Genomic DNA, 19,322 nt, shown 5'->3' with positions numbered 1-19,322 from the left:
GAGTACGGAGGAGTGTGCATCACGACAAACCCGAGGCCCCATCGCGATCCCACGTCATGGGTCATGCTTCCATTCTTCTCCACATTTCTTCTCCGAGACCGGTTGCACAGTCACAGCCTCGTTATCAATCTTATCAATCTCCCGCTTTGCCTCAGTCGTAGTAATACTCAAAGTCTACTGCATCAATAGGGTAGGGAGACCATTGATCCACAGAATGAACAATCTGAGGTGAGTCTGGTCGTCCTCTGCTTCTCTCGTTTCGTGTTGTCAGCCCGCATCCCATCTCATTATGCTTCAGCTCCAGCATTTCCGACATGCTGACCAACGAGTACAGCAGTTGCACATGCGCCACTTGGGATAATTCCCAGCTGTCATCAATAATAATACCATCCGAGGGTGTTGTTGATGGTTGGTAAATAGTCAAACCACCTAGTGTAGGAAGAATTAGAAAGTCATCATCTTGGAACACCTCGATCCCGCCAGCTTGAAGTATACACGTGATGCGTACTGGCGCCCACTGTGGTGATGGCGCCTGATGACTTCCAACAGGATGAAGTGTTTGGAGATAAATGTCCGTTTTCTGGTCATCAGACATCTTGCCCGCTGCCAATACCAGGTCATCATTCCACAGATGCACATTCTCCAACTTCAGCAGGTTCCGGTCCACCAGCTGATTCCTGTTGTCTGCATCCCAGAGAACATCAAGGCGCGTCGACAAGTATTCATGCTGCCGAAAATTCTGCGTCAAAACATTGAATGTGACAGCACCCCAATCTCCTCTTCTTGTTCGTGGTTCACAGCATGGGCATAGCTCGAGTCGACTTGTTTCTGATCTTTGAATGCGATACAGCCCGATGCAAAAGGTGCCGTGATTGTCAGACCTTTTGCAGATGAACGACACCGTGGCCCAAGAATAGTCGTGGCAGTCTGGCTGGGGATTCTGCAGTGGGTTTGCTATGGATTCTGTGGAATGCCAAGTGGCCTTGCCGTCTTCAAACTTGGTCACAACAAAGCTGCATAGACGTTCATCTACAAAAGTCAGTACCTGCATCACTGTCATCGTGTGAATATCCTCACCTCCATAGTTATTGGAAAACGCTCTGACTACAAACGCCACATTGTCCATCGTAGGATGCGGTAGAACCTTGGGCTGGCCTCCGAACATGTGCGTGGTGCCAATAGGGCGCTCAAGCTTTGCCTTATCAAGTTGCTTGAGTATCCCGCCCCAAGCAAAATACATGAGTGCAGTCTGTGTCACAAGATACACGACCGTTGACTCCAAATACGCCTGTTGAAGGGCGGTCGGCAGGGTGAGTTGCTTCCATTCGCGTGTTTCTAAATGGACGATATGTCTGCATTATGTTAGCCATGCCAGACACAAGGCAAGCTGTACCTACATCTTCCGCATCCTTGGTTCCATCTCAAGCAGAACGAGAAGCTTGTCGCTCATACCAACGGCTTGAAACTCTGCACCCGTCATGGCACTTCCGGGTGGAATGAATCGTAGTCTCTGCCGCGTTTGGAGATCATCGATAATAAAGGTGCGTTGGGAAGACTGCCATGCCAACTTGCCATTGTTGTAGTGGGAGCGCCATGGCACATGAGTACTTTGCCTTGCAGGTTGAGCGTATTCGGGAAGATCGATGAAGTTATCGCTTGCGCCCAAGTTCCATGGGATCCAAGTGAAACTGCAGTAAGGTTGTCGCCATTTGACATGTTTCTGTACCTGACGCGCATAGAGGTTTTGGGGTGATATATCCGGATAAGCCAATTGAAGACCTGGAAAGAATTGGCGTAGCGCTTGACGGAAAACGATTCCTTGTGCCCATAACTCCCTCCATTTCCGGCACACCCTTGTGCAGCATCGATAATCGTCGAAATCGAGGTACAAAAGAACCGTGCAAATAAGCTCTGGTGGGAGATCTTGGAAACCAGCGAGCGTGATTGTCGTGGCTTCAATCTTTTTGCGGAGATATATGATATCCCATGGCGATAGATCAGCAAAAAGACGATCAATCTCTTCTTTTCGTGAATGGTGAGTGTTCATTGTTTTAGTATAACTGACTTGTGTTGGAGTTGTGTGTTGGTTGAGTACAGGCGATAGCCTCATCCGTCAGCAGTTCACAGTGCGACAGTGGATCATGTGACTAGGCATGCATGGCTGGAAGGAGTGTTACACAGCCCGGCCACCATTTCCCGATATTTCTTCAAAACGTATCTTTCTCTTCATTTAGTTCTTTTTACCATTACTTGACCAAACAACGGCTTCTGGTACGTTTTATCCCTACTAATACTCACTTACACGGATGCTTACCCTGGAGAGCTGACCAACAAATTGAGAAAGATGCACACAAAGGTTCAGGGTGCAAAATAGGACTGATGGACTGTTCAAATTGCATCTCATGTTTCTGTCAAAATGTCAAGGTGAGAGTTTCTCATTTGGCATATTGATCAGCAGCCTATTGCTGTAAGGAAAGCACCCACTATAGACTCAGTTATCAAGGTTGTGCTTCCACACCCTTCGACCACCAAGCCTTGATCCCCTCTACATCGCACCAAGTCATTTCTACTGGATTCTCAAACCACCACCGCCCATTATTGCGATCACTCTCATACTTCTTCAAGCTACCTCCATCAAACCTATGGTTCTTGACACCCACAAGCAAAACAGCACTTCCCACACGAGGGTTGAACTTCTCAGGGTCAAGGAACACCGTAAGATGCACTTGCTTCGACGTAGATGGGTCGACAAGCCGTGCTGTTCGCTGTCTATAAGGCGGGAGGTTGGCTGGTCCAACATCTGATAGGGAGGCGATGATGGCGAGCACATTGCAGGACCAGTTCTGCTTGTAAGGCAGGTTGGGGATTGAGCGCAGAGTCGTGAGTTTGAGGGGGGTTTGGGGATGGTGCCAGTCACGGGGGAGCGCGACAGGTTCAGTGGGCTGAGCAGACGGGGGTGTTTGTTGCACTTGAACTGTAGCCTTTTGTGGTGTTTTGGGTTGCGGAGCGAATGCAAGCGTCTGGAATGCTTGAAATGCTTCTTCGGCTGCTGCTTCGTCGTCATCAAACTCGTCCTCGACAAACGGTTTGGGAGGCCATTTCGAAGAATCTCGCGGAGGCTCTTTTGAGGGCTCTGCTGAAAGTTCTTCGGAGAGTTGCTCCAAAAGCTCCTCCGGAATCTCTTCTTCAAATTCGTTTTGGGGCTCTGGTGGATTCTCGACGGGCTTTGACTCTGCGCGTGACCGAGGGATTCGCTTTGGTCGTTCCCGTACTGCAAGCCCATCTTCCTTTTGCAACATACGATACGACTCATTCCATCCGATAGTGATCAAGTTGTCCACAATCAATGTCACCATATTCTCCTTCCCAACCTCTTGGAGGTGGAACATATCACACCTCACATAAGCTCCCAACGCAACATCACCCATCTGGACGAAGCGATGCATGTCGCTCCCCAAAAGCGCTTGAATACACAACTCCCCATCACCGAGAATCAATCGAATAGCCTGCCATCGTCCTGAACGTGACACGGAAACACGATCGATACCCTCGACGAGAAAGATGCTCCCGGGTACGCAGTAACGAGTGCGCAGAATGTCCGAAACCACGGGCGTGAGGGTAAAAGGTTCGCCGAAATATGTGATGGCGGCTGGGTCCAGCTTCAGCGATTCGTCAGGCATGTGCGATGATCCATTTGATGGTTGCTGGTGATGAAGTCATTGGACAATCTGAGGAAACCGTGAATGAATGAAGTCAGTATGCATTTATCCACAATTGATTCAAAGCGGGGTTCTTGTGTCACTACAACCACCATTTCCTTCACCAACAGCCCAACATGGACAGTGCTTACAAGCGAGAGCTCTCTGTAGCTATCGGAGCTTTGCAAAAGGCAGCTCAGGTGAGCCAGTCAATTGTCGCCAACAAAGACAAGGGCGCTATCGAGAAGGATGACTTGAGCCCCGTGACAGTCGCCGACTTTGCAGTCCAGGCTCTCCTTACAGCGACTATTAAGAATGCGTTCCCTAAGGATAAGGTCGTTGGAGAGGAAGATGCGTCGGACTTGAGGCAGAACTCTGTGCTTATGGAGCGCGTGTGGGATCTCTTGATGCGTGTTGCTGGAGATGAGGATACGCCTTCTCTATGCCAGCTACCCTCGACACGAGAACAGATGTGCGATCTTATCGATGAGTGCGGAGCTAGTAGTCCTGATTCCTTTGGAAGAACCTGGATATTTGATCCTATTGACGGGACCAAGACATATCTCAAAGGTCAGCTTTATGCTATCAACATGGCTCTCCTCGTGGATGGAGAACAAGTCGCTGGTATCGTTGGCGCGCCAAACCTTTCAATTGATGCGAAAGCACCTCTCAAAAACGAAGATATTGATCCCAAAGGCGAAGGATGCATTTTCTTCGCTGTCAAGGGCCATGGTGCATACGTTCGACCTCTGAGGTCCGATCAACCCAGACGACTATCGCCTCACACCATTAACGAACAAACCACCTTTGTCACAAGCGCCTCCGTTGTCGACTCCAACCTCGAAGGTGTCCATGAAGCCGTCGCATCACGTCTCAACGCCGAGTACCCAGGCAGTGACCTCGTCCCATGGGTTCTGCGCTGGGCGGTTCTTGCTATGGGCCTCGGCAACACGACAGTCTGGGTATACAAGCGCCGAGACCGCTATGCTAAAGCATGGGATCATGCAGGAGCTATGCTTCTGTTTGAAGAAGCTGGTGGAAAGATCACAGATGTGCATGGGAAGAAGATTGACTTGACGGCTGGGAGAAAGATGAGCGCAAACTTTGGCTTCGTGGCAGCGCCGACGGATATTCATGGGCGGATTCTGCAAACTGTGCATGATGTCTTGAAGGAGCAGGGCAAAGAAGCGTTTTTGAGCTAGTGGAAGGCCACTCGGTCGAAGAAAAGGAGGACTGATGGTGATTGGCTTTGCTAGAGAAAAAGAACAAGGTTTTGTTGACCATGTGGTTTGAAGATTGTAACATCCATGCAGAAAACGGCCATGAAATACGTTGGATTGTTTCCATCAAACGCCGAGGAAAACAAGTGGAAATCTGCAAACACGACCGGTGGTGGGCTCCATGACCACAACTTCACCCCAAACACAATAAAAAAAGAACAATAAAATGCTGTCTCTTGATTGAGAAAACTCACTTTGCCAATAAACAGACCTGATAGTCCGTACGATGCTTGCCAGTAGGGTATAAATTAGATGATTGTGAATGTCATCTTGACTCTTGCTCTCCATCCGCGCAAAAACTTGAGAGCAAGTCATATCTTGCTCAACGTCCTAGAAGACGATTAAAACGCCCATCTTCTATCAAAGCAACTGCTCTGCAGAGTACCATTATCGTCATGCCTTCCGACGTAAGCAATGCCGAATGGGTCCGTTTCGAGCGCGATCGTGCTCGCGAAAAACGTATGTACTCTTTGACATTACTCACTCGTTATTTAACTAACTCTTACCAAGTCATGCCCATCAAAGTCGATATGGCTATCGTTCGCAATGCTCTTGAGGCACTTGACCCCACGAACCGAAAGGAGCCTCAGAATGACAAGAGTCGCAACGCCAAGAAGAAGAAGTGAACTATTTTGGCCATACCTTCGCACTTCGATGGTTGGGTGTCGCTGGAGATGTTTGCATAGACTAGGGCGTGGTGGTAGTCTAAGATGGGAAGTAAAACAGTCTGTTTCCAATCGACAAAGCCTCGAGACCTAGGAAAGTGGGAAAGACTTAAGCAGACTCCTATAACAGAGTAATGAAATGTTCTGATCATGATTTGTGAGGTTTTATTTGTGATTCAGTGTTTAGGCATACAGCAATAAAGTACGACACTAGGGATTATGCCACGATCAAAGGACTCCTAGAATACTAAGAGAACAATATCATATTCTCATATAGACACTGGGTCTTCATACACAAATATGAAGAAATTATCGTCTGAAGTATATTTTATTGACAACTAGAAGACTTTCTTTTGATTTGGCGAATTCACAGACTTGACGCTTTTTGGGATTCCTCAAATGGCCCAACACTATGCCATACAAGTCCTGGTGAATAGCTAGGGTAGATTAAATAACCACCTTCGATGTTTCACTTCCTCACTGCCTATATGTTACTATCACTCTGGTTCCCTTTCACTGCCTAGGCAGCCATAGATCACATGCCTGACAGGAGGCTGTTGACTGACTAACTTTGCCTACTCCTCCGCGCCCCCTCCAAAATTATTTTTCTCTTTCCAACATCGCCCTGCAACAGCCTGTCACTGTTCACACTTCTACTGCCACCACTGCACGTCTTTTCACTTTCCCTAGCCACCCTTTCCATCTGAGTACACATTACTCAATGATGGCAGACCAGACGGTCAACGAGCTCCGACTCGAATATCTCCCTCCTGAGATTCTTTCCGAGATTGGTCGGTGCATGTCGCTCGAGGACCTCAAAAACGTGTCTATGACCTCCAAGAAAATGCGGCGGTCCTTTTCCCGATGGCTATTCCATAGCGTCGCCGTCAGCGGCAACGGAGATAAAGTCATCTATCAAATCGCACACCTGCTGCCGTCCATGAACACTGAGATGAGACAGATGATGATGGCAAACGTCAAGTAAGTAATGACAGGCTCCTCTAAATCAATATGAAGTAACTAATGGAGAAATATACAAAGGCATATCCGGCTTCATGTTTCCGGCCCGCCCGAATCTTATTATTATAATATCAGGAAGGGCCAGCGAGTTAGCAGACTTCCGGTACTTTTGGCAACAATATTGCAACAAGTAGAGAACGTCGCTTCTATCGACCTGAAAACATATGATTATCTCTCTAAAACAGATCATGAGAAATTGGACGAACTCTTCTCCCGGCTCCCTGTATACACTCGACTCTACAGCCTCACACTCGGCACAAAGAAGGATATGAATAGGCTCATCAACAAGTCTGCGAGAAACAGCATCAAGTATTTGACATTGACCGACGACAGTGGTAACAGCCTACTGAAAATCGCAAAGTTAAAATGCCCAGATCTTCGTCGGCTGGTTCTTCGTAAGGACTTCCGTGGTATATACAACCCTGCGCGGGAAAGCCTCGAAGCAGTTGGGAAAGACGTCAGCAAAGCATTCCCTGAGCTAGAGTGGCTTGTGATAGATTACGACTGGGTAACCATTAGGGATAAATATACCGATGGCGATCTCAAGGTAAGCCAGCGCTAATGTTGTTGATGTAGAGACTGAATCTGTCTTTCACAACTTCCAACGAAAACAACTGACGTAAAGAGATAGGGGCTCCTAGGACCTTTGGCTCACGCCGTCAATGGCATGCCGGAACTTGAAAGACTATGTGTCAGGCTATCAAGTGGCCTGCGCTGTAAGATGAACATCGCATTTTTGACCTCATGTTTGACCTCATTTTTGGCCCCTGATGAGATCCTTGAAGAGGTAGATTATGTGGAGAGAGAACTCGAAAGCGGAATGGCACATATCGCTGAGATCGCGCCGAATCTAAAACAAATCTGCTTCACCGCATTCGACTCGAGTGCTATCCGGCGAGACAACGACCACTGGCGTGGGCCAGTTTTTCGCGATTACAGGATGCCGACACCCCCGTTCATGTATCGCGGTGTTCGAAACACCGAGTCCGCCAAGATGTCTCTCGAGAGACTTCCGGTTCCCGGTAGACACGAGTTTCCTCGAGGCCTGATATACTAAGATAGGTATGCAAAATACACCAAATTACCGCATGTAGTCAATAAAATTGGTCGCGACGCCGAATATGGATGAAAGTCACATTTGATCTTGTTCCCTTAGTTTCGAAATTTATGGAACTGAATTCATTGATAGAAACACGAGTTCCATACTAACCTCCGCTGTCAAAATGTAACTTAGTACCAGAACATAAAGTCAATCTTTTGTCTCATAAATTAACTGATATGCAATGTAAAATCCTCTCACAGTTTTAAATTGAAGGGTTTTTAGGAGCACCAGCAATCAGATGAGCGCTCCATCACTACTCAATCTAAAGGCCTGACTGAAACTTTGTCTTCCCCATGTTTTTCCTTGCAGTCTGGAATTTTTCTTGATAATGGCAATCACCAGACCTTTCAGACATCAAAAACAACTCACGGTACTGTGGTCTAGTTGGTTATGACATCTCGTTAACACCGAGAAGGTCCCCGGTTCGAGCCCGGGCAGAACCTCACTTTTTGGTGCTTGTCGGACTAGCCCTGTCTTTTTTTATTTGCTGGCAGACTGATAGTGTGCCACTAATCATGTAGAAAGAACAAACGGCTCGGATTCAATGGGAAGTCATATGGATCGAAGACAGCGATATGGCCTCAACGTGGTTCATGTAGGCATTCAGTACAAAAGTGAGCTGCGTGGTAAAGAGAAACAGTATCTTTCTATGCATTATCTTTGGCTTTGCAAAGTGCCTTGTTTTAGAACAGTGTAGTATTGCTGTTTGTATACCTTTACCTTCATGTCATCATGCTATCACTGATGTCTCCCATGCATTCCGAGATGTTCGCTTTGCGTCATCTGCTACTGATCGATAACTGGTTTCTCAGGATAGAGAGACCAAAGTGATAGGGCAAGGGTACCGGCGGTGCCAATGAGGGTCATCCGCAAAAAGACCCGGCTATGCCAGATATCAGTGCCCCAGGAGCACGCCCCTAAGCTGAAGAGCCGACTCTATCAGATACTATTAGGCCCTAAAGACCTCCGACCAGGTCTGTATGTGGGAACCTGCTGCCTGAGCGGGCAACTGGTCTACATGTATCCTGCTGTTGGTATACTTCCCTTTACATATGCACGCACAAGTGCTCATGAATCCGACAGTGACATGAAGATGCGGAACGTGTCTCATTGAAGCTGGAAGAGGTTACTACCAAGCTAACATGACCCTGTTTGCCCTGACTGCTGATGTACTTTACTAAGATGGGCTATTGCATCCAGTCAATTCATTTGCCGTATCATCATCTCGCTCACTGTTATCTCCAATACTGTTACCACAAACCTCGTAAAATGACACGTCTTTATGAATTTGGAGATCTGTAGACGCAATCCCACACTTGCAGAAACATTTAAAAAGAAAAGCGACGCCTTACTACCTCTGCAAGCGCGACTCAAGATGTATTTGCCCCATTGTCTTTATTCTTCCTCTGTCATTCCCACCCCAGTCCGTCGCAGGTGTCGAGAAGAGCGGGAAGAGGATCGATAGCCTCTTCTAAATGTTTTGCAAGCTCCAAGCTCCCTTGGCGAGTTCTCTTCTCGAAAAAACAGCTTCGAGGAGCCATAGGGATGGCTCAATAGAGCCTTCGTAGAATGCCTTTCGGCGAATTACTCACCGCTGCAGGAAAGATGGTGAAATGGCTGGTCTGGCGTGGACAGTCGGGTGTCGATTGGTGTCCTTGGATACCAATCTTCACTCAGAACATCCTCTTCAGAGTCATGCGTCTCCAACTGCGCTTTCGCTGGGATCAATAGGAGTCGAGTGACACCATGAGCCAGTGTGCGCAAGACATGCCGTTTCTGCCTGCCACGGTACTGGGAGGCAGTATGGACGAAGAATCCATTTGTCCATGGACTGCCATGGCCTATAACTCTGAGTACGACTATGCGGTCACTTGCAGTTCCCACAACAGCCATCGGAGTGACCTTAGTGGGGGATGTATGCTATCCCAGTCTTTTCGTTGTCTGATAAATGGGCCGTTAACGCTGCGTCTTTGTTCAGGTACGGAAATAAAAGATAAATTATTTTGAATACTGGGTCTCCTTCATTCCTTGAAATCTAGATTATGATCCCAAGTACAACTACCCAGGGAAGAGAAATGTCAAAGAAATTATAAGCAACGAAGCCTAAAGTATCTTTTGGGTACAGGGCTCTCAAGTAGTCCTCACAAGCTTTCGCTCTAGATGGCTTACCTGATGAGCAGACGCTGCCGCTTATACAGGGCCAATTGAAGTTGGTTGGGTTATCGATCGATACTGATAGAGTCTCGATATTGGGCAAGTAGAACAAAGCCAGGGCATCTGCTGTATTACTTGGATTCGTGTGATGTTTGTTGTTGATAGCTAGCGCAAGCGATACGCGCTTCAAGGAAGTAAAAGAAAGCAAACCTGCTTCTGATGCATGCTCGGGCTTTCCACAGAGTGCAGTTCGCCGATGGTTTTGTCCAGTGTGTCCTCTAAAATGCGATACAGATGTATTTGCTGCCATTATGTAGGCTGGAGGCCGAGCTGGCACATCAGGCAGGTCGGCTCCCGTTCCTCCTGGACAGCATAAGCTCAGTGCCTTATTTGAAAGTAAGACCACAGCGACATCTGGCGCGCCAGCCAACAAAAGACGCATTGCTAATAAGCGTCGCGCCTCAGAAAGCCCAACTGCAGAACCGCCTAGCGTTCCTCGCGCCTCGACTGAAAGCCCAAGTGGTCCAACGATAGACTCTGATTCACTGCCCCGATTTGATGACTGCTTTCAGACGTACTCAGTCTGTATTACGGGTTAGTTTTGACCACAAGATCAGTCTCAATTATCGACATTATACCATCGCTCCCAGTATCCATCCACGTTGTATCGGTCAAAACCTCTACGATAGAACAATTGTAAATATATGCAAAGTCAATTTAGTTAAGCTAGGAAATTGGTATCAAGTAACAATCTAAGACAAAAGAAATAAAATGAGTATGGCAAAAGCCGGATATCACAAAAGCATCCACCATAAAGATCGTTCATCAATCCCACAACCATTAACTCTCCCACATCATACCATTGGCCATTTACTGACCCTTGTGTCCATTAACCTTGGCACCCTCCTGTCCAACAGCGTTGACGCCCGCACTCATCTTACCAAACTGCCACTCAGGCAGTGTGATACCAGTCTGGTCGTTGATGGTGCTCATCAGAGGAGGCAACATCTGGTAAACATTGCGCATCGTCTCAGTAGCATCAGCACCTTGGCCGCCCTGGGCACTACCAGTGTTCCACACGCTGATCTTGGGCTCAAGACCCCTGATAGCAGAAGCGTTGGCCTTGGCAAGCTCGACATAAGTACCCTTCTCGATCATCATGTACTGAAGCAGACCAGCAGGGCCGCCGAAAGCGTTGGATAGCTTGCCGTAGGCTTCAGCCATGGCGGAAATACCTTCTGCCTCGCGGAGCTTAGCAAAAAGCTGGGCTTCAGCGCGCTGCTGAGCGGCGTAGTTGTATGCCTCGGCGTCGTTGCGAGTCTGGTAGGTCGCAGCGTCTGTGTTCTTGGTCACCTTGGCATAAGAAGCTGTCGCATCGGCCTCGGCAGAAATCTTGGTCTGGTAAGCAGCGGCATCGGCCTTGCGCTGACTAGCTTCCTGGCGAGCACGAGCATCAGCCTCGACTTCGTAGGCGGAAGCATCGGCGGCTTGCTGCTTGCTCTCCCTCTCAATAGTAGCCCTGACAACGTCTGTAGCACGAAGACGCTCCATCTCAGCGGCTGCGCGCTTCTTCTCGACATCTCTCTTGAGATCCTCATCCTGGGACTCGAGAGATCGCTGGGCCTGAATGCGGGCCAAGTCGACATCTCGTGTGAGTCCTGTTCGCTTGGTGTCGAGCTTGCTCTCAGCTTGGGCTTTCTCGATGTCGCGCTCCGTCTTTTGGACTGCGGTCTCGGCGTTGATCTTTGCGATCTCACGCTCCTGTTCACCCTTGCGCTGGGCTTCTCCAACGTTTCCGCGGAGTTGAGCCTCTGCTACATCAATTCTGGCCTGGTTGGTAGCGCCTTCGTGGGCTTTGCGGGAGAGGGAGGCAAAGTAGACTGAGTCAGGGGCATCCTTCAACTCTTTGACCTATAGAACTATTAGCTGAGTAAATTGTCAGGCTAGTAGAAAATACTTACGTTACTGTTGAAGATGAGAAGACCAAACTGGGAAAGCTCGTTCTGGATGTTTCTGAAGATTCTCTTCTTGAAGACCTCTCGCTCGGTAAAGATCTCCTCCATGGTCATGCTGGAGACCAACACTCGGGTCTCGCCCTCAATGATTCCCTTGACGATATTGGCGACATGCTGGCTCTGGCTAGAGTGCTCCTTGTCTTCAGAGCTGGTCAGAAGCATAGCATACTTCATCAGGGCATCGCCACGATCTTCGCGAACGAGATCATCTGCTTCATCGTCGGGACCACCACGCTGGTTCGCACCGCGCTGGTTAATATCGGGACCCACGGTGAAGACGACTGGTAGAGAGAATTGCAGCTTCTCCTTTGTCATGGCCTGCAAGTCCATGGCATAGTCGTGTGGTCGGATGCTGTTATGGGGTTAGCTGAGATACATGACTGGGATTAAGTTGGGAAACGTACCTGAAGCGTGTGCATCGTTGAAGAGGCCAGACCCAAGTTGCCTTTGTGATCTTGACGGTCTTGATTCCCATGCCAGTAATGGCAAGGTACTCATCTGGGGCAGAGATTCTGTAAGACATTGTGATGGTATGGAGTCGTCGAGACTTGTTGATGTATTAGAGGTAGTTGATAGTAGCTGTTGATGTTGTTTGCAAAGAGTGTATTGCAATCTCTAGGGCTTGTTAGTCGCTAGAGAATGTTGTGACTTGTATGATATGATGAAGAAAGTGGCTTGATCAAGGGACCAAGCCATACTTATATAGAGTCTCGAGCAAAAAAGACGTTGAATATGCATATCTGCAGATTGCTGCCTTGCATGGTTTATCCTCGCATGATCTGCTGGTATCAAGGTGCCTTGCGGTGTCCCAAAGGCAAAGCTGGAGCTTGTAGTGCTTCAAAGTTGTCAAGTTGTCGTGGTGGCGGAGTATGTATGGCTAACACACCAACAACCCCTGTACCTTGACGATCAATCGTGTGGGTCTTTGTTCCAGAAGGTTTTCTTTCCTAAAGAGGTATGCAGGGAGTATTTCCCGTGACCTGGTGGTAAGGCTGGGTCATATCTTGTGGGAGATTAATCTCGATGTTGCCACTAGAGAGAGGCATTGCTGTTGATGTCGAGAGGCCGCAATATCCGACTTCGGTGAGTCTAGAGGGTTGGTGTCATTCAAGCTGGGCGTTTTAGGGGTCTTTCAGCTGAAGCTATAGTGGGGGCCATCAGTAATATCGCCCAGTCACCCACTGAAGAGAGACTGGATATACTCTGAGTTTACGACTGCGCATTCGTGCATTCATAATCTTGTTGGTTCATCCCTAAACATTAGATTACTTTATGAAGCTCTGTGTAACACAAAGTTATCAACTTTATAATTCAGTTCCTGCATTATTCAGTTTGTTCAGAATGACTAGGTGACTAACAGACCTCAGCCGCATACACAGCCTACCAACCTAATAAATGAATTCCGTCTAATTTCCGGACACTACAATGATCAGCGGAATTAAAACCTCATGATATCACTTCAATGAGACACTCTTGTCCTGCCGGCATCCGAATCCGTCGTCTCGGACCCTTGGCATTATGATATTGCGGGGATAAGTCTTACGCCCAGCTGCAGTGAAAGAATGCAGGGGGCCAAATCCATTGATCACATGGAGTAAACATGATTCGATAAACTGGAATGTCTTCAACTAAACACTATTTGCCAAGCCTAGCAAATAACTGCTGCGCCCCCCATCAGGCACAGACAAAGTGCAGCCCAAGGCTATAGGCTCTTTCTCGGTGATTGCCTGGTTGATTAGATCGATAACTCTTTAGGACATTGATGCAAGGCTAACTCACTATTGTCGGCTGACTCTGTACTAGAACGACCTTGCCTCCTGTTCTTGTATATGTCCCTCGGGCGTTGGGCAATATTGCATTGTCATACCATACAACTCTATTGCTGAATCTCAAAGACTTGGCTCATTCACCATCCCATCAACATGTCCCAAAAAGACACATTCGACGACGGGGAACTTCCTCCCCCGTACACCGAATCAGGTCCATCATCAGCACCAACACCAACATATGAACCACAACAATCAGTAACCACCATCTTCTCTTCCCATCTCCAAAACCTCCCCTTACGTATCCACTCCGTCCAAGCAGCTCGCACATCAGCCCGCGATCAAAGAGACAGCGAGATCCTCACTCTTCTCGTGCCCCATGTCGAAGAAATGCTATCGTCCATCACAGCAAAGGATCCACCTCCCAGATTGACAGAAACAATATTTGTACCCGGCGACGCTGTCGGGGAAGAATGGTTCTTTAGCGATGAGGATGAATCGCGAACAGTTGTGCGTGTTAGGGAAGATACAAAGTTGGTAGGCGATCAGAAACGACCGCCTAAACCAGAGGTTGAACCACGTAAGGAAAAGGCCTTTGATGAATGGGGAAGATGGCAAGACGACAACACCCAAGACTCGTCCTCAGACAACGTCCTATGGTGGTTAGATCATGATATGGCCATTCGGTTGGCAAAGTACATATCACCCGAAAGAGTTGATCGACAAGTCGTCAAAGCGCATGTCGAACAAGCCAAGAAATCCTCAGGATGGGGCTTTCTCAAGAAGAGCAAACCACAGGCTCCAGAACCGCCAAACCCCAAAGTACAAGAGGAAGATCCGGTCACTATGGTTGTTAAAGCTGAGGAGGTGACTTTCAGGAAAGAGAACGCGATGGGGATCTGGGAAGGAAAGACAGGATGGGGGTTGGTGATTAAAGTAAAGATACGGCAGTGATACACGAGACGAGTTGAAGCAATTACTTCGTTCACCTAGGAATTGACTATAGCAAATATCAGGCCATGGATGCAGTCTGCTTAAGCTCATCACGCTCAGCAACACAGCATAAACCCCTTTGACCGAAATTACTCAGTGACACATGTATTCTCTCGGAGTTTTGTTAATGCAGTGTATGTAACACAGGGGACTTAACGGAACAGCAGTCTAGCAGTACGTCCATTCATACATATATATTCACTAGACATACGACTTGCTTAATCAACGCTCAGCAATCATATCCCTCCATGTCTACTCGCCGATTCATTCTCATTTATATATAATATACATTATCAAGTTTGCCAGTGGCTATCTGCCAAGCTCCGTCTTACCATCATCGTGACACTCAACCCGCTTAATCTCACTTTCACAGCCAGCGACATATCACAACAATACTGTGCACCCATCTCACAACATGACAACCACGCGTTCTCAATCCCTTCTTTTCTCTTTTATTAACCAACAGTCGTTGACTGTGATTCACCTTTTCTGGTTCTTAGTGCCTGACTCACTCGCCGCTTCTGACCCCACCGCCTCCAATACAAAACCGGCGACTCCATCACCACATTTCCCTCATCGACCACCACACTCTCTCTCTCTCTCCTCCTAACCCTAGAATCCTTTCTTCTAATCATGTCTTATAACGTCCTGGTAACAGGTTCATCCGGTCATCTCGGCACAGCCCTGATGCTATCCCTCCCCAGTCTTGGCTTCACACCTTTAGGAATTGACATCCTCCCTTCTGAAAACACTCACCATGTAGGATCAATCAACAACCGCTCCTTCGTCACAGACATTTTCGCAAACAATACGATCCGTCACGTTCTTCACGCAGCGACGCTTCACAAGCCACATGTTGAGAGCCACTCCAAGCAAGACTTTATCGACACAAACATCACAGGCACCCTCGTTCTTCTCGAAGAAGCAGCCAAACTCGGCGCACAGATTGAGAGTTTCATCTTCTTCAGCACCACCAGCACTTTTGGTGCGGCGTTGAGCCCAACACCTGGCCAGCCCGCCGCATGGATTGACGAGACGGTCATTCCCATTCCAAAGAACATATATGGCGCGACAAAGGTCGCAGCAGAAGACATCTGCTTTCTCGTTCACAAGCAAACCGGGATGCCTGTTCTTGTACTCCGCACAAGCCGTTTCTTCCCCGAGCAGGACGACGATGAAGATCGCAGAATGGCACTCGCAGACGACAATCTCAAGGTACTCGAACTAGCCTACCGCCGGTGCGACATGGAAGACATCGTTCGCGCAGCAGTTTGTGCCATGGCAAAGGCACGTGAGATCAAGTTCAGAAAATACATTATCAGCGCACCCCCTCCATTCCCAAAGGACGCTCACACGCTCGCGGCTCTGGACAAGAATCCTAAGGAGGTTTTTGAGACCGTTGCGCCTGATTGTACACGGGTGTTTGGAGAGAGGGGCTGGGCGCATTTGAAGAGAATCGACCGTGTGTATGATTCGAGCAGAGCGGTCACTGAGTTGGGTTGGGAGCCTGTTTATACATTCAAGCATGTAATTGAGCTGATTGAGCAGGGAAAGGAGTGGAAGAGTGAGTTGACTGGAAAGGTTGGGAAGAAGGGATATCACGCTGTCAGTCATGGTGTGTACACTGTTCGATGAATTGCGAGGCAGCAGTGATGATGATGACTTGAGCGCATAGCAATTGTTTCACAAGACTTTTTGAAACGGGGAAAAGATCCTTAAGATTAATAGAGAAGAATAAAATAAATCTAATCAAAGCGCGCATTCGCCTTATATGCTATGTTTCAAAGTGGTCGCAATCAGTCTTTCCAAGTGACAGAATACATATTGACTGTTTGTCGATATATATACCAGCCATTAGCCAAACTTGATCCCAGCGTTGGGATTCCATGTTCCAGGAGCCGGAGGCTGACCAGAACCACCAGATGGTTGTCCAAACTTGATGCCCATACCAGGATTCCACATGGGTGCTGCTTGTTGTGGCTGAACTGGCTTAGGCTGCTGTACTGTCTCTCCCCAGGACTGAATGCTTGCTTGTGCTGGGCTCTGCACAGGTTGAGGGGGTTGTTGCGGTGGAGCATAAGAATGCGCAGGCTCTTGGTACGAAGGCATTGGGCTCTGCGCTTGAGCATGAGCATGAGCCTGCGCCTGAGCCTGCGCCTGAGCCTGCGCCTGTTGATTAGAGATGTTGAGATTTGACAACATAGGCATGTTAATCTCCCTGCACTTCGTTAGCATCGCATCATTCTTCGAACTCGTGAAAACATACTCTTCCAATGCTCTCGCCTCCATGCGGCGCTGAGCGACCCAATTTCGAATCACATCGCGGAAGCCCTGTCCAACAATCTTGTTCAGATCATTGTAGAACTTTCGACCGACCTCAAGGTTGTTGATAATCTCCTTGTACTTAAAATAGGCGTTATCTAGCCTCTGGAGGGCGACCTCGCGTTCTCGGTTTCCGCGCTCGCCCATCTGTCGCTTCTGCGCCTCGAACTCACGGTTGACTCGTTGGACGTCCTGTAGAAGACGGTCTTGATCTTGCGCTTCCTTGTCAATCGCCTCCACCTCGGGTTCGTACAGCTTGTCCAGACGCTGGTCAAAGAATTCCTCAAAGTGGGCTGGTACAAGTGCCGTATTAGGGTACGTCCGTTCCAATCGAGCAGCCTCCTTGAGAATATCAGGCTTGATATCATCGCGACGAGCGTTATCTCGCAGAGCCTCAACCTTCTTGCGCCGGCGGCTTTCGAGACGGAGAACGTCATTGTATGCGCTTCGCAGTCTTCCTATAGCCGGCTTCAGCGTCTCGGGGATATCGACCCGTCGACTTGAGGGTACAGAGTCCATCAAATCTCGATCGGGTCCTGAGAGAATAGCAAGTAGATCCTGGATTGCGATGAACTTCTCTCTTACCACCCCATCACTACTGACACTGCTCTGGAAATAAGTTTCGATTTCCGAGGCGTGTTGCCAGAGCTTCTGGCCTTGAGGGTCTTCTCGGCTTTCGGGTCGTACCCATCGGTCTGTGCCGTATCTCATCCGCAATCTTTGATCCTCCTCTTCCTCCGAAGCCAAGGCCCTCTTGCCCTCCTCGAAAATATCCATGTCCCCTAATCGTAGTTTATCGATATCAGCAAAGCTCTTTTGTACTCTGTTGATGGCGTCGGCCTGTCTGATCTCCTCGGCATGCTGAACCAAGCTGGGTGGTAGACCAAGGGGTTTCTCCAGAGCTTGTAGAGATCCAGGAAGTCCAAGGGATGCCAGAAGTTCGTGAATCTTTTCTGTAAGAGATTCCAGCTCTTGAATAATATTCTGGCTGACCATACGGTCTCGCCGTTCCTCGTAAATCGAAGTCGCAACGTGTACGGAAAACGGAACCAGGCGAGAGAAAAGCGCAGGTCCAAACTCGGCGCGGTCGCCAAAGTAATCGTAAGGATTGCCGATTTGAGGGGGCACGCGAGCCACGGCCATATTTGCGCGATCGAGGATCTTGAGCTCCGACTTTGGTGGTACAGCGACTGCAGAGCGTTAGTTAACTGTCAAACAAAGCAATGGACGTACATACTTAGGTAAATAACATCATTATCCTTCTCCGCTCGCTTCAAATCTTCCTCGACCTTTCGCTTCAACCCATTGAGATCATCAACCACAACCTTGCCAAGATACCCATTGCGGGCCTCCTTAAGGCCCTCAGCAGCACAGGAAACGGCATCTCTCAATCTCGCAACCTCCTCTCCGTATTTCCTCTTCTCGAGACAATCGCACGCAGCTCGGTATTGCGCGGCTGCGGCAAAATGGTGGTGCTTGGCGCTCATGTGGTGGATCCACGCACTGCTGATGGCTTCGCTCTTCATAGCAGCTTCACCAGCAAAGTTGTACAGGTCGGATACTCTAGCGGCGAGCTTGGCGATCGATGCATCTTTGTAGCCATCCATAACGGCTTTTTGCCAGAAGCATTCCTGACTTTGCGCGAGAAGGAGTTGGGTTAGGGATTCGAGGGTGTCGTGGTCCATGTCTTCGGGGGGGTCGGACATTCGTAATTCGGGGAGAATCTCTTTTTGCATGTGGGTGAGAACGCCGGCCGCGAGGGAGAAATAGTTGGCTGCGGATTTGAGACCTTCGGTATTGCCCCGTGGTGTGTTGATCGCAAGTTGGGAGTAGAGAGAGGCAAGGTTGTATAAAACGTTCATCAGCTCGTACTTGAGGTTATTCCGCACCATAGGTCGTTCGGTATTGTATCCAAGGGCGGGATACCACGAGAACTCGGCTCCAATCTACCAGCTGTCAGCGTTAAGGTAGCCTACCATCGCGTAATACTCACATCTATGGGGAACTTTCCACCGACCCAAACAAGCTGACCCGCGTACGCTTGCAGCTTCTTAATACCGCTAGGGTGCGGCTCCCGAACGTTGACGGCATCGCGACGGAGTGCATCGATGACCTCGAGGTCGTGCTTGAACATGTCCGGGTGCTGATCATATTTGGTGTTGATGTATTGCCTTATTGTCGAGGCGAGCGACAGCTGGGTCGACTTGCGAAACGGGAGGTAGAGAATGTTTCTGTACACAATACATATTAGCAGCTGGGAGCTTGAAAATTCTGTTATTTCTGGAGCTTCTTACGACGCCATGGCTT

The 19,322-nt window shown here is 48.7% G+C and overlaps 10 protein-coding genes across 10 annotated transcripts; 6 read left to right on the top strand and 4 right to left on the bottom strand.

Annotated features, from left to right (window-relative positions):
• Nucleotides 1-151: 151 nt before the first annotated feature.
• On the bottom strand, nt 152-2,047 carry FPSE_11447 (uncharacterized protein; the record flags this gene model as incomplete). Its single annotated transcript, XM_009264564.1, has 3 exons — nt 152-1,029; nt 1,078-1,352; nt 1,398-2,047. 3 exons carry the CDS (start codon nt 2,045-2,047, stop codon nt 152-154), a joined length of 1,803 nt encoding a protein of 600 aa, XP_009262839.1.
• Nucleotides 2,048-2,498: 451 nt separating this feature from the next.
• Nucleotides 2,499-3,680, bottom strand: FPSE_11448 (uncharacterized protein; the record flags this gene model as incomplete). Its single annotated transcript, XM_009264565.1, has 1 exon — nt 2,499-3,680. The coding sequence occupies one exon, from the start codon at nt 3,678-3,680 to the stop codon at nt 2,499-2,501; it is 1,182 nt and encodes a 393-aa protein (XP_009262840.1).
• A 155-nt stretch (nt 3,681-3,835) lies between these two features.
• FPSE_11449 (uncharacterized protein) lies at nt 3,836-4,900 on the top strand (the record flags this gene model as incomplete). The annotated part of the gene is made up of 1 exon (XM_009264566.1): nt 3,836-4,900. One exon carries the CDS (start codon nt 3,836-3,838, stop codon nt 4,898-4,900), a length of 1,065 nt encoding a protein of 354 aa, XP_009262841.1.
• A 473-nt stretch (nt 4,901-5,373) lies between these two features.
• FPSE_11450 (uncharacterized protein) lies at nt 5,374-5,604 on the top strand (the record flags this gene model as incomplete). The annotated part of the gene is made up of 2 exons (XM_009264567.1): nt 5,374-5,437; nt 5,489-5,604. 2 exons carry the CDS (start codon nt 5,374-5,376, stop codon nt 5,602-5,604), a joined length of 180 nt encoding a protein of 59 aa, XP_009262842.1.
• A 763-nt stretch (nt 5,605-6,367) lies between these two features.
• FPSE_11451 (uncharacterized protein) lies at nt 6,368-7,720 on the top strand (the record flags this gene model as incomplete). The annotated part of the gene is made up of 3 exons (XM_009264568.1): nt 6,368-6,624; nt 6,685-7,210; nt 7,295-7,720. 3 exons carry the CDS (start codon nt 6,368-6,370, stop codon nt 7,718-7,720), a joined length of 1,209 nt encoding a protein of 402 aa, XP_009262843.1.
• Nucleotides 7,721-9,511: 1,791 nt separating this feature from the next.
• FPSE_11452 (uncharacterized protein) lies at nt 9,512-10,675 on the top strand (the record flags this gene model as incomplete). Its single annotated transcript, XM_009264569.1, has 4 exons — nt 9,512-9,680; nt 10,085-10,188; nt 10,237-10,513; nt 10,641-10,675. 4 exons carry the CDS (start codon nt 9,512-9,514, stop codon nt 10,673-10,675), a joined length of 585 nt encoding a protein of 194 aa, XP_009262844.1.
• A 114-nt stretch (nt 10,676-10,789) lies between these two features.
• On the bottom strand, nt 10,790-12,457 carry FPSE_11453 (uncharacterized protein; the record flags this gene model as incomplete). The annotated part of the gene is made up of 3 exons (XM_009264570.1): nt 10,790-11,830; nt 11,881-12,286; nt 12,339-12,457. 3 exons carry the CDS (start codon nt 12,455-12,457, stop codon nt 10,790-10,792), a joined length of 1,566 nt encoding a protein of 521 aa, XP_009262845.1.
• Nucleotides 12,458-13,856: 1,399 nt separating this feature from the next.
• On the top strand, nt 13,857-14,654 carry FPSE_11454 (uncharacterized protein; the record flags this gene model as incomplete). Its single annotated transcript, XM_009264571.1, has 1 exon — nt 13,857-14,654. One exon carries the CDS (start codon nt 13,857-13,859, stop codon nt 14,652-14,654), a length of 798 nt encoding a protein of 265 aa, XP_009262846.1.
• Nucleotides 14,655-15,326: 672 nt separating this feature from the next.
• Nucleotides 15,327-16,328, top strand: FPSE_11455 (uncharacterized protein; the record flags this gene model as incomplete). The annotated part of the gene is made up of 1 exon (XM_009264572.1): nt 15,327-16,328. One exon carries the CDS (start codon nt 15,327-15,329, stop codon nt 16,326-16,328), a length of 1,002 nt encoding a protein of 333 aa, XP_009262847.1.
• A 219-nt stretch (nt 16,329-16,547) lies between these two features.
• Nucleotides 16,548-19,317, bottom strand: FPSE_11456 (uncharacterized protein; the record flags this gene model as incomplete). Its single annotated transcript, XM_009264573.1, has 5 exons — nt 16,548-16,911; nt 16,960-18,205; nt 18,253-18,961; nt 19,009-19,246; nt 19,310-19,317. 5 exons carry the CDS (start codon nt 19,315-19,317, stop codon nt 16,548-16,550), a joined length of 2,565 nt encoding a protein of 854 aa, XP_009262848.1.
• Between the last annotated feature and the right edge of the window lie 5 nt (nt 19,318-19,322).

Source organism: Fusarium pseudograminearum, chromosome 1, assembly GCF_000303195.2.
Source record: "Fusarium pseudograminearum CS3096 chromosome 1, whole genome shotgun sequence".
Lineage (NCBI taxonomy): Eukaryota > Fungi > Ascomycota > Sordariomycetes > Hypocreales > Nectriaceae > Fusarium > Fusarium pseudograminearum.
The sequence above is the reverse complement of the archived record's forward strand: the minus strand, read 5'-3'. Positions and strand labels throughout refer to the sequence as shown.